Raw genomic sequence first — 22,249 nt, 5'->3', positions numbered from 1 at the left:
TACATTTCTATTACCAGTCAAACTCACAAATTTAGCAAAACCCTTGAGTTCTCTTACATGTATACATATCATCTCTTACTAGTAGATTTGTAAGATCTTTAAGGATGGTGACAAATATCTTTTTTTCACTATTTACTACAGCTAATAGTCCAATATAAAATCAATACCAGCACTCAGAAATCACTGATTGATTGATCATATAATTGAATGCCTTGTTGATAGGCCATGGCTTCTATCTTCTCTACTTTTAGGTACGTGGAGAGCCAATATCATACCATTCAGGGAGACTGCATTGATAGCATGGAAGGGATTACTGTTTTGCTGGGAGTCAAGCCTAATCTATCTCTTTCCTTCACTGACCCCAAGCTAGCATTACAGGTATTTTTGGGACCCTGTACTCTGCTCCAGTTTCATCTACATGTCCCTGGAAAGTGTGAAGGTGTTTGAAAAACCATCTTAACCACAGATCATCATATCAGGAAGCCTATGAAGACAGGAGTAATTGAAAAGAGTAATTCCATAGCTTCAACAGAGACAATGGGCAGGTTTATGTTAGCTGTTATTTTCCTTGAGGTGATTATGGTTTATTTTTAGACGTCCCATTGTCACTGCCCTGGCTTTCATTGGGAATCTCAGTCTAGAGATGGCTTCCAAACCTAACAAGATGGAACAACTCTCAGGTTCAAATTTCCCAGAAAATATTTTATTTCTCTTTCAGAAGCATTGATCTTCTTTCTGCTTTTTTCTGCAAATAAATCCTGGGTTTTCATTTGTGTTGATTCATCCCCACTTACTCTTGTAATCTGTCACTTTTTTCTTTCAATAATTTCTAGACTGTGAGCTCAGGGACTTCTTTAGTCATTTTTATATTACGTCCTTAGGCATGTTGATTATCAAATATTATGGTGGGGACTCTAAATCAGCATCTCTACCAAATGGCTGACTCCATGTAATTTTTCTGGTAGGGTTTGATTTTCTATTAAAAGCTCAATTTTTGTTTGTTTTTAATATTATAACTATGTTTTCTGAGAGATAATATAAATAATGATCTTAAAATAGTTGTCTATGATAAGACATTTTGTTTTACTTATTATTTACTAATGTACCTGATAAGTGGTCATTTTTGCTCCTCTCCCTAAGCAACATGTCTTTATTTTCTTAATATAGAAATTACTTTCAACTTTCTAGGCTCATAGGTTGTTTTAATAATTTAGCATCAACCCATGGGTTCTACTTGGTTTAGACAATTGGTATTTTTTTAAAGTAGTTGTCCTATCATTTTTGATCTCTTAGTTCCCCGACTGAATCTAATCAGAATTTTACTTTAGGAAGTAATTAGCTGCCAACTATTGTAATGTGAACTACAAATGTGTTTTGTCTCTTCCTACTCTAATTTTCTCCCATTCCTTCAAGTAGATTCTAAGTAATAAGAATGTAAAGAGGTTATGTCTAAAACGAAGGAATATTTTTCTAATAACTCTTTTTCTTCTGTCATACTCTGTAGTTTTCAAAAACAGAGCAAAGAAATAGAAAGCAGAAACTTGGGTTTACATCCAGTGCTGCTGCTGATATTTTTTTCTGGTATGTTGAAGTTTTGCTTTGTTCTAGTTCATGAGAAATTGTCAGCTGTCAAGCACAATGAACTCCACAGGGAAAGGTGCTGAAAGTACCAGTCAAGTGTATATTCATTAATAGCTATTGTGCAATATGTTTATAAATTTGGATTGCTGCCAAATTTTTAACTACAGGACAAATTTGAACAACTAAAAGTACATCCAACAAATACAAATGTACATAAGAGAATTAGAAATGTGAGAGCTAAAACTTCTTAATCACATGATTTTTTGGTTGTTGTTGTTGTTGTTTTTGCTTTTGTGGTGCTGGGGATTGAACCCAGGGCCTTGTGCTTGCAAGGCAAGCACTGTACCAACTGAGGTATATCCCCAGTCCTCACATAATTATTTGGACAGGTGCCTATCATTTCATTTTTTCAAGAACTAAAGTACTGAAAGTTGATATTATTTCTTAGGTCTTTTTCCTTCTCTAATATTTATGATACAGGGGATTTGTCATCTATTAAAGTAGAACTAGTATTTTTTGATCTGCAGATTATTCTTCTTCAAAAGTAAATTGAAGTTCTCTTCTTAAATTTTCTCCTTTTATAATATAAACTTATCTCTGCTTTAGAATGTAAATGTATTGAATTAATAATCCTTTAATAATTTATAATTATTACTAATAACACCCCAATATCCTCTTTAAAGTGTTTATTTTTAAATTGATTTGATTTCTATTACGCAAGGCTACCAAAAATGAAATCATTGCTCATTTTCTCAACCAAGCTGAAAGCAAGATGTGAATAGAATATTACACTCAAAAGAATTCAAGATGCAAAGCCTTAGTTATTGATGCATATGTACTAATATTCTACTTACATATTTTGCTCTTTATATTAAGATCATATACATGTATTTATGTACATTAATGTAAAATTTTTCCAATTGTTTTAAATCTGGTTACCAAAGAAAAATGCATTCTTATAATGCCAGAGAGTAAGAAAGTGCTCAAAACAGAAACTGAATAAGCATATGTCAAAGGGACACCAGAGCCATCATATAGTGGAAAATTTGAACAATAAAATAGACAACCTAGTATTAGAATATAAGACATAAAAATAGAGTCCATAGCGATATAAATAAATGATTAAATAAATAAATGAATAAATTAATAAATGATGTAAAACAGACAACTCTCCCATACAAAAGAATTCTGAATTTATATAGTTTCTTCTCAAGGAGATGGAACACAATTTTCTACTTCTTAAATGGGCTGCATAGATTGACTTCCTTCCAAAAATTACAGTATGGAAAGGAGGAAAAAGTGACTGCAGTGGAAAAATTTGAAAAATACCACTGCAGCTAGGTGATCAAGATTAACATCAACATAATTCATACTGACAGTATGTACCCTTGAAATGATATGATAAGAAGGTCACTTACTTCTGTGGTATTCCTCCCCTAAACCATAACCCAGTTTAACCATGATAAAAGAATCAATAATCTCAAATTGAAAATACTCTACAAACTACCTGACCACTTCAAAACTTTCAAGATCATCAAAAACAAGGAATTTTTTAGCAACTGTCACATTATAGAGGAGCCTAAGGAGATCTGTCAAAAAATGTATTGGATATTCTGGAATAAAGAGAGGATCAATTTTAAAAATAGGTGAATATAAATAAAGTAGGCATTTTGATTAATAATAATGTGTCAATGTTGGTTTATGTGTTGTGACAAATGTATCATAATAATATGTAAACAATAAGAAAAACTAGGTGTGGTATATCCAAGAACTTTGAAATATATTTGCAACCTTTCTTAAATCAAAAACTATTTCAAAAATTACTTTAAAAAAAGAAATGTATTTATTTGATTCAGGATTTTACCCAGAGCTACAATCTAGTGAAATTTTCTTAGAGGAAGAACATTAACTATACCGTTCATTTACATTACTATGTGTTTACCTGATTACTCTCAAATTAATTTGATCTAGTATAACATAATCTAACTGAGCAGGAGGATTTGATAAAGTGGAGAGAAACAGCAATGAGGAACTCTAGGCAGCATGAGGAATGAAGAAGACATATACCCCACTTTGCTTTTTATGTTGATCCTGCTCCTTTGAAGTACTGGCCACCACCTCTCCTCATTGTAGTTATTTTCAGACCCATTTACTTCCCTTCATTCTGTAAATATTTTAGTATCAAGCTTTGTGCCTTTCTCTGTAAACGTAACTACTCCTAGATACTACTCATAGTATTTAGGTTATAACTTTCATCCATCCAACATATTAGTTAGGATTAGGTTTGGCTATATATAATAGAATAGCCCCATAAAATGATATAAACAAGATGAAGCTTATTTTCCTCTCATATATAAAAGTCCAGAGGTAAACAGGCCTGATATATAATAGCTCCATAGTTCTTTTTTCTGCTGTACTACTCTCAGCTACCTCACGGTCCAAGGTGACTGCTGGATTTCAGCCATTCAATGAACAGTCACACAGAAGGGGGGAGAAATGTAAGGACATACCCTTTCTTTTAAGGAGATTTAACTGAAGTTCCATATAGAATTTCCACTTAGATCTCACTGGAAGCATGTAATCACATATCTAGCTACCAGGGAAACTGAGAAATATGTCTATATACAGAAAGACAACATAACAAGGTTATTGAAAAGGAAGAGGGAATGAACATTAAAGTGGGTCTTTACTGCTTTCTGTCATCTCATTTTTCAGTTCTGTAACCTTATTCCAAGGATTTTATGATCATCTCATCTACCTACACCTATGTACATATCTAAGACTGTGCTAATAAATGCAACATCACTGAAGTTTCAATGTCAAAATCCTATTCTCCAAGCCATCTCTTACATACTAAGCTCATCTCCTCTGGTACTTACTGCCATCAGCCAGTTCTTTGACTCCACTGGGTCCTCCATCAATCTGCTCTTCATTTTCCAGACCAACAGGTTTAAATTCCACCACCCAGAATTATAATCCCACCCTGCTATACACTCTCAACTCCTTTGTTGCCCTTCTCCATACCTGCTTGGATAAACTTTACCTTGGTATGTGCCTGCACCCAAAAAACTAAATATGGTAAGACAAAAATACCACTATGGTGAATTGGCTTGTCTTAAATTCATAACCACCAAACATACCTAGACCTTCAGTACAATCTGCCATTAACACTTAGGTTTTCTAGTCAATTCTCTATCCTACTATTCTACTTGATTATTTCACACCTCCTACCTGTTCAAATGTCAAATACTTGTCTCCTCTCCTCAGTCAACTAATCACCTTGCTGCTGCTTTTCTTCCACTAAGAGAACAGAAGCAAGGCTTGGGATATAGCTCAGTTGGTAGAGTGCTTGCCTCCCATGCACATAAGCCCTGGGTTCAATCCCCAGTCAGTTCCCCAGGGAAAGACAAAGAAATTGGAGGTGAGAGGGGGAAAAATAAGGATAACCAAAAGAAGGTACTCAGGCAGTCAAGAATTTGGAGGGGTGAGCAAGCAGTTGTGGTAAAATTGCACCTCTTCCCTTGAACTTTTTTTGATCAACAGTAAGAAGATGAGTTCATAAGGAAACAGAGCAAAGAATGGGGGTGCAGTGTATATTAAGCAGATTTTTCAACTGCATAATATAAGAACGGACTTTACAAGAAACAATGCCACTCACTCAGAAACAATGGCCTGTGTGACTTGGAGTTCCCCAGCTTTGGCTGCCTTCCCCATCACTAGCCCTAAGTGGCATATCTTGTAAGAAATGTAGTGAGCAGTATTCCTGTACTCTTCACTCAGCAAATGTTTACTGATATCTTGCTTTCTACACAGTGTGTGCAGAATATGAAAAGGGATCAAATCTGGATCTATGCTGTTATCAGCTGTCAAAGCAGTGATTCTCACACTTTAAAATACACTTGTTAAAATGCAGATTCTACAAAAACTACACCAAGAATACAAATAATCCAACCAACAAATGGGCAAAGGAAGTGAACAGACACTTCACAGATCTACAAGCAATCAATAGATATATGAAAAAATGTTCAACATCTCTAGTAATAGGAGAAATGCAAATCAAAACTACACTAAGATTCCATCTCACCCCAATCAGAATGGTGATTATCAAGAACACAAGCAACAATATTTGTTGGCGAGAGTGTGGGGAAAAAGGTACACTTATACATTGCTGGTGGGGCTGCAAATTAGTGCAGCCACTCTGGAAAGCAGTGTGGAGATTCCATAGACACTTGGAATGGAACCACCATTTGACCCAGCCATCCCACTCCTTGGTCTATACCCAAAGGACTTAAAATCAGCATACTACAGAGACACAGCCACATCAATGTTCATACCTGCTCAATTCACAAGGGCCAAATTGTGGAACCAACCTAGATGCCCCTCAATTGACGAATGGATAAAGAAACTGTGATATATATATATATATATATATATATATATATATATATATATATGAATATTTCTCAGCCATAGAGTATAATAAAATTATGGCATTAGTAGATAAATGGATGAAGTTGGAGAATATCATATTACATGAGATGAGCCAATCTCAAAAAACCAAAGGATGAATGATCTCGCTAATAAGCGGATGATGATACATAATGGGGGGGTGGGATGAGGGCAAGAACGGAGGAAGGAGGGACTGTAAAGAGGGAAAAGGGGGGTGGGAGGGGTGAGGGGAGGGAAAAACAGAATGAGTCAAAAACTATTATCCTATGTAAATGAATGATTACACAAATGGTATGCCTCTACTTCATATACAGAGAAACAAGATGCATCCCATTTGTTTACAATTTAAAAAAAAAAGGCAGATTCTTGTTCTGTACATGAGGATGGGACCTTGGATGTGCATAGATTGTACCAAGCTCCCAGGTTATACATGAATGCTGCTGGTCTGTATATATAACACATATTGAGTAATAAAGGTTGCTCATAGGGAATGATAAGTCCCATTATCATAAAATCTTGGTCTCCTCCCAACCCTAGAATTGTCTGTGACTTTTTATACATTTTGTGTGCCTCCTAATGTTATTTTTTTTATTGCTCTTTCTCTTGGAGTTTATTTCTTCTGGAGTTAATCATTGCTAAAATGCTATTTCTTAGCTTATAAGAGTATTCTCCTTCTTCTAACAATTCACTAATTTGTCAGGGTCTATCTACTATTAGACACTCCATCTCAAATTATTCCCCAGGACCCCAATTCAGGCTGACTAGTCCTTCCTGTGGCTCTGCACAGTATCAGTCTCGAACCTTGACCTCTAATTCCCTCTGTCTGGAGATGAAGTCCATGGTATTATTCCTCTCCTGGTCACCGCTCAGAGATGCGACTCATAAAATGTTTCAGCACACCTGATGCCGCGTGAGGCAGCCATAGAGAAAGCTGCACTGGTCCTGTGGCAGTGAGGCCCTGGTGTCCTCTGAGCTGTCCACTCGCCAGGCAGCGCGGGGCCCACAACTCTGGTGTTTCGGTTGTGGCGACCCCACGGGGCGGTCCCTGTCCAGCACCCCCGCGCAGGCGCTGGAGGCTGTGCGCACCCACCTGTGGCAGCAGCTAGAGAGGTGGGCGGGCTGGGGAGACATGGGCAGCCGGTGGCAGGAGTGCGCAGGAGTGGCCTTGTGCCAAGGAACTTGTAGCCATTTTAGGAGAAAACCCAGATCCCTGGCCAGAGGTTCAGCTTCAATTTCAATAACTTTATTGGTGGCCTTGCCTGCCCGACGGCCAACGACCAACACTCCCGTGGTGCCGGGAAGAGGGAGCGCATCACTGGAAGTGATCGGGGTGCAGGAGTGGGCTCGGTACTGCGGGGGAGTCCCGAGGGTGGGTTTCCAGAGTGAGGGCGGCGGGGAGACCCGGGGGGCTTGTGGGAGTTCCTGTAGGCGGGAGGTTGGGGACCATGGGGCATGGTTTCCTGTGGCGGGGATTCCCTTCCCGGGTCCCCAGGCTCAGAGGCGGGGCCGGGGCGCCCCTCACGCTGCTACTGGGGTGTTTGTTCCCCGCCGGGTGTAGCTCTCTGCACTAAGTGGCCCCCAAATCAAGCTGCAGCCATGGGAAACACCACCAGCGACTGGGTGTCTGTGGAGCGTCACCACACCATGGCTGCACGCACAGAGGGCAATGCGGCCATGCCCCGGGCAAGGAGCATAAGATCATGGTGGGGAGCATCAGCGACCCAGGCGTCTTCAGCCTGCTGGACTGCAAGTTACTCATCTCCGTGCCCCCTACCGTGGTGGTGCAGCTGCTACTTGGCTTCTGGACTCCTCCTCCTTTCCTTGGCTCCTTTTCAACACACTAAACTGAGTTACAGGAATATATTTTTTTTTTAATTAAAGGGATATTCCGGGGAGGGAGGCATTGAATCGTAAATTCTTCTTGTGGTGCTGCCTCAATATAAGGCAGACGTGGAATTTTTTTTTTCTTGGTGGTTTGACCAAGCCTTGAGCCACATATTTAGGGCAAGAACCATAGACTTCTCCCCCGCCCTCACCATCCTTGATTCTTCTAACAATTTATAGGTTGTAAGCTTTGGTGGAAAACTTGAGGGGGTAGATTGAGCCACTGGCCCTAGCGCAGTTGCTTACATTTTCCTTGAAATGGCTAAGTGATTTTTTTCCCCTGGAATTTTCTGTTTGTTTGGATCCTTTTTGCTCTTTTAGGAACTCTGCACTTTAGATTATTTTCCTCCTTGGCATGGCTGTGGGCACCCACCACTTGTTAACTAGAATACTGTGCCTAGACTTGGAGATCAATAAAGGGCATCATTTAGTTGACTGTTCAGTTTTTGTCCTATATTTTGTAGTTGTGGGTGACTATGCTTTCAGGCCAGCTGTGCTTTCAGGCCAACTTCTCAAGAGGGAGAGCCAGTGATTCCCAGATAGCTCCACTCCACAGTAGTCCTTTAAAATTTTTCCTTAGTCTACAACAATTCATTTCTTCCCTAAAAACCTTGCTTTCAATTGAAGGAGTTACAGGAAGAGGTCAATTGTGTTCCCCCCTAACAGAAAAGGCAGATGGAGCTGACAGCAACGTGATTACCATTCTAATGTTTCTAATAACTTAGAAGGGTCAGCATAAATTCATTTAATTCTTTCTGGTAGGCTGTTCAGGGGTGAAATAGAAAAATGGAGGGATTGAGGAAATTGGGGGATATGTTTGAAGCTTTATAGAGAAATTAGTTTTATTTGCCACAGCAGTAGTACATGGAATTTGGATGCTATGGTTTATTTATTTATTTATTTTTTGGATCCCAATTGAGAACATCATCATAGAGGGAGAAATAAGAGTGGTTGAAAGGGGCATTTCATGGGACTTTTTCTCCATTCCTTTCTTTCCTCTCCCACTTCAGAACTTCTTCCTCATCATGTGGTCTCTCTACCCAGCTATCTGTATTTACTTCTTTAAAACTTTCCCAAGGTGATCAACCTCATTGTATTTTTACTCCCTTTCCTACATCAATCACTCAGGATTTAAGTACATCATATTTGTCAAACCATGACTGAAGTCATTGGTATCCTGAATTAAAGCCAAATTGTTCTGTGTGAATTTGGGCCTATTCTGAATCAATCTTTCCCTGACTCCATTCTTGCCATTTGGAAAACAAGAAAATGGTTCATATAATTCTTATGGTCCCATGCAAATCTAAGGGTTTTTGACCGACCCTTTTCTTCCGTGTTGTACTAAAGCCTCTTCAAACTATAATGTTAATTGTTGTTTTGCCTCTTTTATCAGTGGTTCTGCTGTTTTACTAAAAGTAATCAACCTTTTTTATAGTCAGCTGCATTCAATCCTACCACAGAAATGTCATGTCATAAGTGGAAGGTCTTTGCTCCAAATGTTGGAGCATTAGTAGTTTGTGGCTTTCAAATTCTAAATGAAAATCCTAAGTTGTAATATAATTGATAGAAAGAGTGGCAGTGGGGCCTCCATTGGATGCCAGCCTTTTGCAGCAGACTAATTCAGTGGTTCTCAATCTTATTTATGTATTGGAATCACCTGAGATTTGTTTAAATACTTTATGGAATATTTGAATCATTCACAAAGTAGGGAGAACAGTGTAAAGAACCCTGTGTACCTCTTACCAAGTTTAGATATAGATAAAAGCATGAATGAATGTATATAATCCATACCCTAATCTACTATTTCTCCACCAATTTTTTCCATCAGTTTTTTGAAGCAAATTCCAGATGTCATAACAAATTATGATGTACCTCAAAAGAAGAGTTTTTTTCCCCTCTATTATAACATAATCACAGTCTTATCAGGGATGATTTTAAAAATAGATTCCCAGATCCTATGCCTGAATCAGAATCTTAGGTTATTCTTAGGCATATGCAAAAATTCCTGTCTAATGCAGCCTGTCAGACAGAATGCATTGCTTTTAGAATATGGATACTAGGGTTTTTATTATGCTAATTCCTTGTAATATTGTAAAAGCCTCTTCAGTTTTTTTTTTCAGATTTTTTTTCTTTCTTTTAGTAAATTAAATAATTAATCTGTGCTTCTGGGGCTGGAACCCAAGGCCTCATGCATTCTAGGCAAGTGCTCTATTACCAGGCTACATCCCCAGACCTTGAATTTTACTTTAGATCATGTGCCTAGTTTCTCAGACTGTAGTTTTGAGGAATAGTGAGAGACAGTATGGAAAGTAGACTTTTCCATTCCCCACCACCACCACACACACAAAAAATCCTAAGTAAATTAGCTGGTCTTTTTTTTTTTTTTTTTTATGCACTTTATTTTGTTTGATAATATCTTTACTTAACAGTGTAAAATACTTTTTACCTGTTACCAGTTTAAGGCAGGGCTTAGCAAATATTTTCTGTAAGGAACGACATGGTAAATATTTTAGACTATGTAGATAATACAATCTTTCACACTGTGCTTCCACAGTGGCATGAAAACAGTTGTAGATAATAGGCATACAAATGAGTGTAGCTATTTTTCAGTAAAAACTTTCTACAAGCACCTGGCTTACTGGCTGCAGTTTGCCAACTACTGGTCTAAAGTTATGGTAATAAAAAAAAACAAACAAACTAAGGAGTGAATATTTTTCAGAATCCTGCAAACTTTATTTGATTATATATTTTGATTATATAATTGTTTTGTTAAAGGAAAATATTTTTATTGTCTGTCACTGTTTGAGGTGCCAAAATTTGCATTCCTATACCTCAAATAAAATAAACCTGTCATAGGTGAGCAAGTATGATTTCATAACCACTTTTTGGTTCTAGTACTGTCTCTCACTAACTAGGCCAAGTCCTCTACCGCTAAGCTACATTCACACCCACTATTTCTCCATTTTATAAAATCAGTGGTCTTTTTTAAAATTTTTAATTAATTAACTGATTAATCTGTATTTGTGGGGCTTGAATCCAGGGCCTCACATAGGCTAGTCAAGTGCACTGGCACTGAGCTACTTCCCCAGACCTTTAATATTAAATGTTTAATGTCTCTTCTTTTTGTGACTTATCTAAAGTAGAGTTTATAATTTTTTCATGAAGTTTGGTATTTGTAACCTTCCTTACAGTTGATGTTTGAGATCTGTTTATAGTTGCTTGTGAAAAATATATACCTGACTTAATTTTTAAAAATATAGCCATCTTTGGTCTTCAATTTTTTTTCTCTTTTAAGAGGTACTCAGAAGTGTGTTATAATTGCCTGCCTATGAATTAAACTGGCATTAGGGAGTAGGGTTTTCTTTTTCATTTCTTTTTTTTAAGGGCAATTTTGAGACTCTGAAGGGTAAGTAATTTATGCGAACTCAAAAGTTAGAATATGATTTATGCTGCACTTGAACATAAGCCCTTTGACCATTTTTGGTTCAAGATGAGTTCTTTTTCTATGGTTTCTAAAAATATGATTTATTCTAATTTTAAGGCTTATTTACTTAGCTGAAGCCTAGCACCTCTCACTACTCTAAGAAGGAGAATGATCTTTTTTAAGAATTCTTGGGTCACAATTTATTCTAAAGATAACCTATTCCTTCTTACCGCTCCCTGGGGGCAAAGAGTTTGTATCATGGCAGTAGGATTTGGATGACTCCATAAAGCCCACCCAGCAGGCCCCGCCTACTGTTATCCACAAGTCTGAAGGAGGCAAGGAGGTCTTCATTTCTGTGTCTTTCACTAACTGGAGCACCAAGATTCTACTGATTAAGAGGTGAAGATAAGTGTCTTGGTTGAGTCTGAGGGGTCCAGGAATAGAGCCTGACCTGTTATACTTTCTAATAGAAGTGAACAGGCTGGACTTCCCATCTCCACCCTCTAGATGCTTTCTTTGGAATATGTCCTATTCTGTGACCACTTAGTATCTATGGCATTATTTTTTAACCTCATTGTGTGTCATATGCATTACCACTTAGAATCTCATTACCTCAAGAGAATTTATAATAGCTTTGTGGGTGTATTCTTTAGGATGGTGTTACACAGGTCTTTTCTATGCTTGGAGGAAGCCTGTAACTGACAGAATCTGTTTCTGTGACTTCTGCACTAAAGCAAAATGCACTGTAAAATTAGAGGTGGTAGTGTTATGTGGTACTTGCAGAGCAATGATGAATTAACTGATTATTAGAATGGCCCAGATAACCAGAGAGGTCATTTTCCAGTAATGGCTCACCAAAATATGGAAAGTACCTTAAGGACTCCTATATCCCAAGTCTGTTAAGGTGCTTATACTTGTGAGGGATCTGTTCTGCTAGAGCAAAGTAGTTATACCAAGGTGAACCATTTTGGGAGATCATTGACTATTTTTTTCTAGGCATTGGCTTAAGAAACAAAGTTGTTGGAGGGGTTGGAAACATATGTCCAAGATGATATAGATAAAGAGATTGGATGTATACATTATTTTTTACACAAGAGACACAGTGGCTTAGGGATATGGGAAGTCATTGGAATAATACTATAATTACCACTTGGTTTTCTATATTCTGTCTTCTTAAAGGAACTTGACTGACCTTCTGTTTTCTTCTACAGCCATAATGACTTCATTGCCATCTTGGATCTCTCTGCTGGGAGAGAACCAATACAAGTTTTTGTAGTTAGACAGTGGGTTCATGATCCATCAGAGGTAAGGCTTTGATCTCCAAAGGTCATCATGACTTAGCAGCCTCATTTTAACTATCATTGCTCTCTGAATTGATGGTAGCAGTTCCCTTACCCTAAAGGATTCCTCTCAATAAAAGATGGAGATGTTGAGTATGATCATTTGTAACCTTTAATAGATGCAGAGAGGAGGATGGGTGGAAGAGAGGGATTTGAAAAGGGAATTCAAGAATTTTTTTCTGCTTATTGTTTCAGTCTATGGTTATGAGTCAGGTTGGCACCATTACCAATTTGACCCATGTCAAGAAATCCGATTTTGAGGTGTTTGATGCTTCAACTAAAACTAGATTCATGGAAAGCTGTGAGACATCTTGTTGAGGTAATTTTATAATATTTGCTCTCTTTTGCCTTGTCTTTCTTGTAAAACAAAAGTGGTTTTTAAATTTCCTTCTTGAAAGTAATCTTTTAATTTTGTTTTTTATTTTCATTTATTCTCAGGAATCTTCTGAATCATTTATATATATGCACATATTTCTTATATAAACATTTAGATCCTATTCTTTATACCAAAAAAGTCTCAGACTAGTGTACTTTAACTTTTTAACCAAGTATCTACAGTAAGACATTTATTTTGCAATGCAGCCCAATACACACATACACAGATGTACAGAAGTGTAATATGTGGTATAATGTTTGCCTTTATTCTCTGTGATGTATTCTTTTCTGTTTTTTAAAAGTATTTATTTATTTAGGTACTGAAATTGAACTCAGAGACCCTCTACCAACTCAGCCATAAGCACAACCCCATTTATTTTGAAACAGGGTCTCACTAAATTGCTGTGACTGACCTTGAACTTGAGATCCTCCTGCCTCAGACTTTTGGGTCACTGGGACTACAGGCATGTGCCACAGAACATGGCTGCTATTGTATTTTTTATAGACCAATAGTGGGCTATAGTCTATTGTTTGAAAACTCTTTCTAGTAATATTTCAAGTTTTCCATTGACCTCTGTTGTTATCACCCAGCAGAGACTAGATGTGCCTTGTTTGTCTTACTAAGCTTCCTCAGCTTAATCTGCCAGTTTGATAAATCGGTTGGAAGTTCTGTAGTTTTATGAGATCCTACAAGTATAGTAGTCATTGGGGAAAAGTAGCTTAAAAAACAACCACACACACAATATCAGGCAATTCTTTTGCATATAATCAAAATTTTGTAAATTTTTGATTTAAAAAATTCCCTGGTATCAGAAAAGATCTCTATATACTTTATTTTATTTTATTTTTTTCTTGCAGTGCTGAGGATTGAACCCAGGACCTTGTGCTTTCAAGGTCACTCTATCAGCTGAGCTAAATCCCCAGCTCCTTTTGTTTCCTATAATATTATTTTCCAAGACCTTCATCTCTACCTAATTTACTATGTCAGTAATGCAAATATTCTCCAAACCACATTCATAATTACTGTTTTGCTACTTTACAGTAAGAGATATGCCTGTCTAAGGAACTGTGCACTGTATTTACGCTGAGTATTCTCACTTTGAATTCAAAACTTGCCTCTGCTACTAAGTAGTTTTATCATTGTGGACAAGGCCCTCAATTCTTTTAGTTCTGTATTCCATAATAGTAAAATCAGGGGTTGGACTCAGTGTACCGCAGCACTCACAAGTTCTGAAGTGGAACATATTAATAATCAGAGGGCATAAGGGTGACATGTTGTTTCCAAAACTGCATAGTATAATAATTATTTAGGAAATTTTGGATAATAATGTTTTCATTATATAAGCTCTCAAAGTTAAGCTAGACATTCTTTTTGACTGGTAGGCAGAGATTTAAAAGGGTTTAAAGATACCAAATTAAATCATGAGGCCACTGGTAACATTTTTGCATTATATGATTCTGGCAAAGCAACCAATGAATAATAGTCAATCATAACTATACAGAGAGAAGACTAGAATACTTTTGATATTTCTCACTTCCCTCTTTCACCTAATTTCCCAATCCATTCAGGTAAGCCTTAGAATACATTTTTATTAGGTTTTAATTTACACTAAGTTTAGTGTAGCCAGTTACTTAACCAATTTGTATTTTTTTTTTTGGATGATGATGATGATGAAAAGGAAATTAAAAAAAATATTCTTGTACTTCCCAGCAATGTTTTGTGGATTACATGATATAATACCTGGATGTGCTTTGGAAAGTTTTTAAGATATTGTATAATATCACTGCATTTATTAATTTTACTTTTGCTTCATATATGTTTAACTGAAATCAGTTCTTTAAATGAACTATTATAATTTTCCACTGGAGACTCTAAAATATTTTTTTAAATCTTTAAACAAAATCAGTTTTCTTTATTGTTAAATTTTTTCCTTCTATGATGCATTATTTTTTCCATTTTTGAAGTATAATTTACATACCACAAAATTTATCCCTTAAACTGTACAGTTTCATAATTTTTAGTATATTCAGAGTTGTGTTACATTACCACTAGTTCCAGGGCATTTTTATCATCCCCAGAAGAAACCCTGTAAGCATTTGCAGTCACTTTCCATTTCTTCCTCTCTTATACTCCTATCAACCACAATTCTACTTTCTGTCTTTATGGATTTGTCTATTCATGATATTTTTGTGAGACTTTTTTACTTAGCTTAATGTTTCAGGGTTCATCCAAATGGAAACATGTATCTATTTATGACACAATAATATACAATGGTATGGACATACCATTTTGTTTATTTGTTATTGATAGACTTTTGTATTGTTTCTGTTTTTTGGTACCATAAACATTAGCATACAAGTTTTCATGTGGACACATATATCTTGGATATATACCTGGGAATGTAATTATTGAGTCACATGGTAACTTTCTGTTTAACTCTTTGAGGAAATACCAAACTGTTTTCCCATGTGGCTATGCTCTTGTAGATTCCCACTGGCAATGAGAATACTGTAGTTTGAAAGTTCCAACTTCTCCATCTTTGCCAGTTTATCATTTTAATTATAGCCATTCTAGTGAGTGTGAAATGGCATCTTACTGTGGTTTTGATTTGCATTTCCTTAATGGTTATTACATAGCTCTTGCAGTATCAGAAATCTTAGAATTTGTAACCTTGTTATGTATTGCTTGGGTGGGGGGAAATGAAATCTAATTTGATCACATTGTTTGAAAGTTTGCAAAGCCTCTTCACATCCATATCTTTTAGTTTCCTCAATAACATTGGAAATAGGGCAAGGATTCTTTTTATTTTTATGGATGAGGAAACTGACTGTAGTAAAGGCATTTTCCAAGGTTGTAAATCTGATAAATAGGGTAACTCTTTCCTTACCTCAAGACTATGACCCCTCTCCTCTTCATGGAATCTTTTTGCCATGTTAGGAAATTTTTTCCTTGCACTACTTGATACTTGTAGATGCAATGGGTTAAAAGTTATGATCCATGACTTATATATTTAACATTAGTGGCCATGTATTTTTCTATGCTTTATCCTAACTTTTGTACTTTTGCTCATATTTGTAGAAATATCTTTTATATCTTTCCAGCTCACCTCCTGGGCCTTATGTTCAAGAAATGTATGTATTTTGATCTGAAGAGAGATTCAAATCCCCACCCACCCTTCTTTCTCACCTACTCCAATTTATTCTTAACAAGGACACTAATATTTCTGTAAGTATCTGGATAATAGTGCTTGAGGATCTGTGGAACTGTAGGATTAATTTGGCCAAAATTCAGTAATCCTAGAGGTTGGGATTACTATAAAGGTATATTGAGATTATAAATCATATACATAGGAATAGCACTATAGAATACTTTTATAAAGCCTCATTTGTTAGCTTATTCAGGATCTAAAATCAAAGCTTATAGTTATCTCTGAAAAAAATCAGGACTAGAGTGTATTCTAGAACTAATTTCTGAGATTTCTATTCCAACATGAGGTAAGGAATACTTATCATTTGGGGATATACAAAAGAGTTACCACTTTTGTTTGCATATAATTGACTTCTGTATTTATTCTCATTGACTCTAAGATTACTTTTGCCATTTAATGCAAATCTTCCATAGTTGTCATACTTAAGATTTTTGTTTTAGCTGTGTTAAGATTAGCAGATCTTGATGCTTAGGGTTTCTGCCATGAACTGAGAATTTTCCAAATTTTCTGTAATAAGAATGTATTATTGATAAATACTGAAGCACATACACTATTGAAAGGAGATAAAGATAAGGTGTTCTTAACAGTCCCAGAAATCTCTAAGAAAGAGTAAGCTGATGGTTTGTCCATACAACTAATGTATTCTTTTAATTTTTTTTTTTTTGTTTCTTAGTGTGATCCAGCCTTACTTCCTGAGCCCACCCATGTTATGCTGAACCATCTCTATTCATTATCTCTTAAGGCAAGTGGTATCCTTGGTTCTTCACATCTCAGCTATATGAAAGGTTAGGGGTAACATGTTGTGCAGTGGTTACTTGCTCAGCTACTTCATTTTACTTGAAGGTGAGAGTAATGGTTAAGAAGAACTTACTTTTTAGTCAGTGGGTCATTTGTTTTTAATTTCATTCACTGTGTTCTGGCTGACTGACTTGTCCAGTGATTGAACGGTCTATTTTATTTCCCAGTTTCTTTATGGGTGGCTAGAAGCTTTATGCCACCTACTTATTTGAGTTCATAGCAGTAAGACATCATTTGCTGAAAGTCATGTTTAGCTTCTAGTTCAAAGAATACTTGAATGTGATAGTAAGACTTCTTTCTCTCATTTTAAATGTGGAATTCGGCTACATTTAGGTGCCACTATAATATATACACAAATGCTTGCTTCTATCCTGTACAGTAGGTAAAGGAGAAATGTGACCAGACTTGCCCTGTTCCCTCTAGCTCTACAGTCCTCCTTGCTTTCTCTGCTATTTTAGATTCTGGGATGAAAATTTCTATTCTGTTCTATCTTGTCATGTCTGGGTTTAGGCTGTTAGAATAAAGTTATATAGCTCTGTGGCTGTTAAACTAAGCTGATCATGATCAGAAACACCTGGGAAAGTTTGTGAGCATACAGATTTAGTGACTCCATCTCCAAAGATTTCAAATAAGAGCATCAAGATCCAGTCACATCCCTAAAGTTTTTGTATTATTTTTATTTTGAAACAGGGCCTAAGTTTCTGAGGCTGTATTTGAACTCGTGATCCTCCTGCCTCAGCCTCCCAAATCATTGAGATTATAGCCATGCACCACCATGCATGGCACACTGCTTTTATTTCTTAGATGTGTGTAGCTAGACTAGGGAAATCACTGGTAGAGTGACTGTAATAGGTTAAATGGTAATATGGAAAATTTTAAAATATATTTTTGAATTTCACTTTTATAATTACTTCTGAGCTATTATTTTTAACCCCAGTTTTATAGATAAACTAAGGTTCAGAGAAGGTCAAATTGCTAGTAATTAACAGAAAGGACTGAGATTCAGTCTCCTTATCCTAATTCCATGTTATATCCTCTGCATCATCATGCCATGTTTACCAAGTAGGTCTTTCTTTCACCTGTTTCTCATTTCTACAAAATTTTTGCTGGGATTGTGTGTGCTGGTGTGTTTTACTATGGTTCAGATCCAGGGCATGTGCATGCTAGGCAAGCACTCTACCCCTGAGCTCCACCTCAGCATTTTTATTTAATTTTGAGACAGGATCTTGCTAAGTTGCCCAGGATTGACCTCAAACTTGCCTTAGCCTCCTGAGTAACTAGTATTACAGGCATACACCACCATGCCCAATTAAATTTGAATTTTTACCCACCTTCTCTCGTATTTAGGCTATGTATCAGCATACTCTGGTCAAAGTGTCAACCTGAGATTCATTTATTATGGATAATACAGTATGGGGGAAAGGTAGAAAAATATATTGGTTTCCAAATTAGATTGTCTTGGGTTCTTTGGCTACTAAAAAAAAAGACTCCATTATTCCATAAAGGCCAAATTTGAATTGGCTTGTGCTTTGTAAAGCATCTTGTTCTACTCTGCTTGACTTGTGACCTTTTGCTTTATCCCTTCTAAACCTACCCTGCCTCTCCAGCAGTGACAAGGACCAGTGACAGGGGTGGCTCAGGGACATCTGAATCTCTGTTCTCCTTTCTGTCTGGCCTCTATGGTAACCATCCAGCAGCACATATGCAATTCTGGAGTGCCACCTGCCATTGCCTAACACCCCTGGCTCCAGAGCACTTAAATTCACTGAAGATGAACTGCTTCATGTTTTATGTTCAGTTAGCACTTTTCATGCACTCATTCATATTCTGAAAGAAGTTCCTGTTTTGAGATTTCCTTTTGTCAGAAATCAGAAGGCCGGCCGAGCAAGCGAGGTGGGTGGCGAAAGGAAGTGGCGGCGGTGGCAACTGCGGCGGCCGAGGGCGGCAGGCAACGGCTGAGGCGAGGGCGGCGTGGGCTGGGCTCGAGCGGGCGGTGGCACCTCAGACTCCCCGGATAGGGAGCCCACGCCGGCGGGCGCCTGAAACAAAGGGGAGAGGGAGTCGGGGCGCCGCGGGTGGGCGGTCAGTCCGTCAGCGCGGAGCCGGCCAGCGGGTGCCTGCACTAGCCTGTAGCCTGGCCGGCCGGTACGGCCTCAAGGCGTGAAGATGCCGCGCGTCGTGCCTGACCAGAGAAGCAAGTTCGAGAATGAAGAATTCTTCAGAAAGCTGAGCCGCGAGTGTGAGATTAAGTACACCGGCTTCAGGGACCGGCCCCACGAGGAGCGCCAGGCGCGCTTCCAGAACGCCTGCCGCGACGGCCGCTGGGAGATCCCTTTTGTGGCCACAGGAACCAATCTGTCTCTCCAGTTTTTTCCGGCCAGCTGGCAGGGAGAACAGCGACAAACACCTAGCCGGGAGTATGTCGACTTAGAAAGAGAAGCAGGCAAGGTGTATTTGAAGGCTCCCATGATTCTGAATGGAGTCTGTGTTATCTGGAAAGGATGGATTGATCTTCAGAGACTGGATGGTATGGGATGCTTGGAGTTTGATGAGGAGCGAGCCCAGCAGGAGGATGCATTAGCACAACAGGCCTTTGAAGAGGCCCAGAGAAGGACACGTGAATTTGAAGATAGAGACAGGTCACATCGGAGGAAATGGAGGCAAGAAGACAACAAGACCCTAGTCCTGGTTCCAATTTAGGTGGTGGCGATGATCTCAAACTTCGTTAATAGTTGCACAGCAAATGTGCTGCCCATCTTTACATACACATTGCTTCTAGTTGGCAGAAATAATTCATTGTAAGACCAGAAACTGTGATAACTGGAGGTACTACGGTCTTTTTCTCAACCTAAGGCAGTAAAAGACATCACAAACTGCCATGGTTTTGCACTATGATTATAATACCTGCATTTCTAATTTTTAAAGCATGTAGCCAGTAATAATTCAAAATTTTTTTCTATGCAAGCTTACCTTGATGGCATTATTTGAATACAGTTGAAACTATCAATTTGTAAAGCTCTTTTTCCCTCCATCTTAATTTAAAGTTCATGTCAATTTAAAACAAATTAAATTTTTATCAGAGGGCTTTCTTTAATCAGTTGCTTTTTTTTTTTTTTTTTTTTGGTACTTTTAGATGTGAGATGTGTCGGTTACAGAGCTTCTTTTTAGATAGGCAATCTTGTTTTGGTTTGGTTTTATTTTTTGCATTTCCTTTTGTATTTTTATTGTCTATAGCATTTAAAAACTGTTTATGTTTGCATTATTTACAAACTAGAAACCTAGTAGCATAGAACTGTCTGTCACGGCCTTCTAACACAAAGTTTACAGTTGTTAAAGTTGCAGTATCCTTTTAAATGCTAATAATCAGCACCCTTTCTTTCCTTTTGAAATATAAAAAATTTAAGTTTTTAACTCTGTAATCTGCCCCAGATATGTTTTAGATTCTGTTTTGTAATCATGAGTTTGGGTGGAGATAGTCTCCATAGATGATAATATTCTACTGAAATGCCTAAAGAAGTCACAGGCTGGCTTCTGTTTTATTCAGGGATTTTTTAAAAAATAATCAGAAAAGGGATACTGGAGCTTCTTCATGTAACAACATATTAAACTGGAGACAGTGATGAATCAGCTACAAAGGTTAATATTGTATTAAAATCATGTTTAAGATAGCTGCTTTTATGTGTGTTTTATAGTGCATGCTTTTGTAAAAACAATACTGGGTAATGAAAGATTAGTCTTAGAAAATGTTCATCTGTGCAGAGGATACATTTTCTTTATTTGGGGGAAACATTCACAGTTATATATGGTATTTTGCAAAAGGACTATTAATAGCACCTTTTGAGATGAATTAGTGTAAGAATATTTTTTAAATAGGCTTACTGTCAAATTGAGTGCAACTTTTTTTTTAATATAAGACTGGAAGAAAGTGCTAGGTCATTTGGCACATCCTTACAAATACTTTTCATGGTCATATTCATTAAATGTTAATACATTTCTGAATTTTTGCAAAAATGTATTTTATCATAAAATGGCATTATTTTGAAGAGTAGAAAAACTGACACATAATTCAGAAAAAGAAAACCGAGTAAGGTCATTGCATTTAAAAAGCATATAAATATACTTGATTGATGAAGAAGGTGTGATTTTTCAATGTATATAGATCTTTTAATTCATAAACAGATATCCTGTATTAGAATAAAAAATATTTGTTATATATTTGAAGTCATGCATGGTAAGGAGTGTGTTTAAATTGTTATAAACAATAATGCATCATAAAAAAAAAAACATGCTGATCTTTTGTAACTAAATACTATGAATGAATTTGGTTGGTATTTGGTGTTGTGCAGCTCACATGTTTACACACTCAGTGCCCTAATTTCCACTGAGGGAATCGCCTTTTAAGTGATCCTTACAGTGGTGTTTTAAGGTTACTTTATCACAGAGCTCCTTGGTTTTTGACTTCTGCACTTAATTTTTTTTAATAACATGATGATGGTACATTTTTCTCTATTGCTGCCAACTAAGGGCTTTTAGTTCACCAGTAAATTAGATGAAATGTTAATAAATGTTCCTGTTGCCATCCTTCTGTAAATACTGGATTTTCCCATGTCATTTAGTACTGTGTTGCATCTATCTGTCTTAATGCTGGCATTAAGATTATAAGACCTTTTTCTCCAGTAATGCAGGCTTTGAAAACTACTTTTTTTAAGTTATTGATGCAATTTGATATTTTTCCATAATCCATATTTAAACAAAATTACATCATTGTATCAGCTTTTCTAAATTCATCTCCATCAAAACTTGCCTTAAGCTACCAGATTGCTTATGCCATCATTAGCCATTCTGTTTGTTATGTTTTACTTTCACAATAAACTTATGTGTAGTGAAAAAAAAAAAAAAAAAGAAAGAAATCAGAAGGCCTAAGGTAATATGCTATGTATTTTAAGACCCCAAGTAGTTTTTCACATACTTCTTTACTACTTGGGATCTAATTTCCCTTCATTACTGCTTCCATAGTTCTTTTTTCTGGGGGGGTGCTGGTGATCGAACCCAGGGCCTTGTGCTTGTAAGGCAAGCACTCTACCAACTGAGCTATCTCCCCAGCCCCCCAAAGTTCTTGATAGTGACAGTTTGCGAGAAGATCAAGTAAAGATATTGGGTATCTGAAAGAGTGAATATTACTGCAGGCC

At 37.1% G+C, this 22,249-nt stretch overlaps 1 protein-coding gene, 1 long non-coding RNA gene and 1 pseudogene across 3 annotated transcripts in view; 2 read left to right on the top strand and 1 right to left on the bottom strand.

Moving 5' to 3' along the window:
• Positions 1-22,249, bottom strand: part of LOC306666097 — a 646,663-nt gene that overhangs the window by 150,224 nt on the left and 474,190 nt on the right. The gene's annotated exons all lie outside the window — the stretch shown is intronic.
• On the top strand, positions 7,505-19,078 carry LOC306667010 (5'-AMP-activated protein kinase subunit beta-2-like; annotated as a pseudogene). The gene is made up of 7 exons: positions 7,505-7,793; positions 11,577-11,737; positions 12,550-12,643; positions 12,874-12,997; positions 16,148-16,279; positions 16,936-17,004; positions 18,926-19,078. The product of its transcript is annotated as a 5'-AMP-activated protein kinase subunit beta-2-like (transcript).
• LOC306666211 (core-binding factor subunit beta-like) lies at positions 19,021-20,966 on the top strand. The gene is given in 2 exon segments (XM_079148156.1): positions 19,021-19,704; positions 19,707-20,966. Coding segments are annotated over 2 exon segments (561 nt in total). The 5' UTR covers positions 19,021-19,226; the 3' UTR covers positions 19,790-20,966.

Source organism: Sciurus vulgaris (assembly GCF_902686455.1).
Source record: "Sciurus vulgaris genome assembly, chromosome: 7".
NCBI lineage: Eukaryota > Metazoa > Chordata > Mammalia > Rodentia > Sciuridae > Sciurus > Sciurus vulgaris.
Note: the sequence above shows the minus strand (reverse complement) of the source record. Positions and strands in the feature narration are given on the sequence as shown.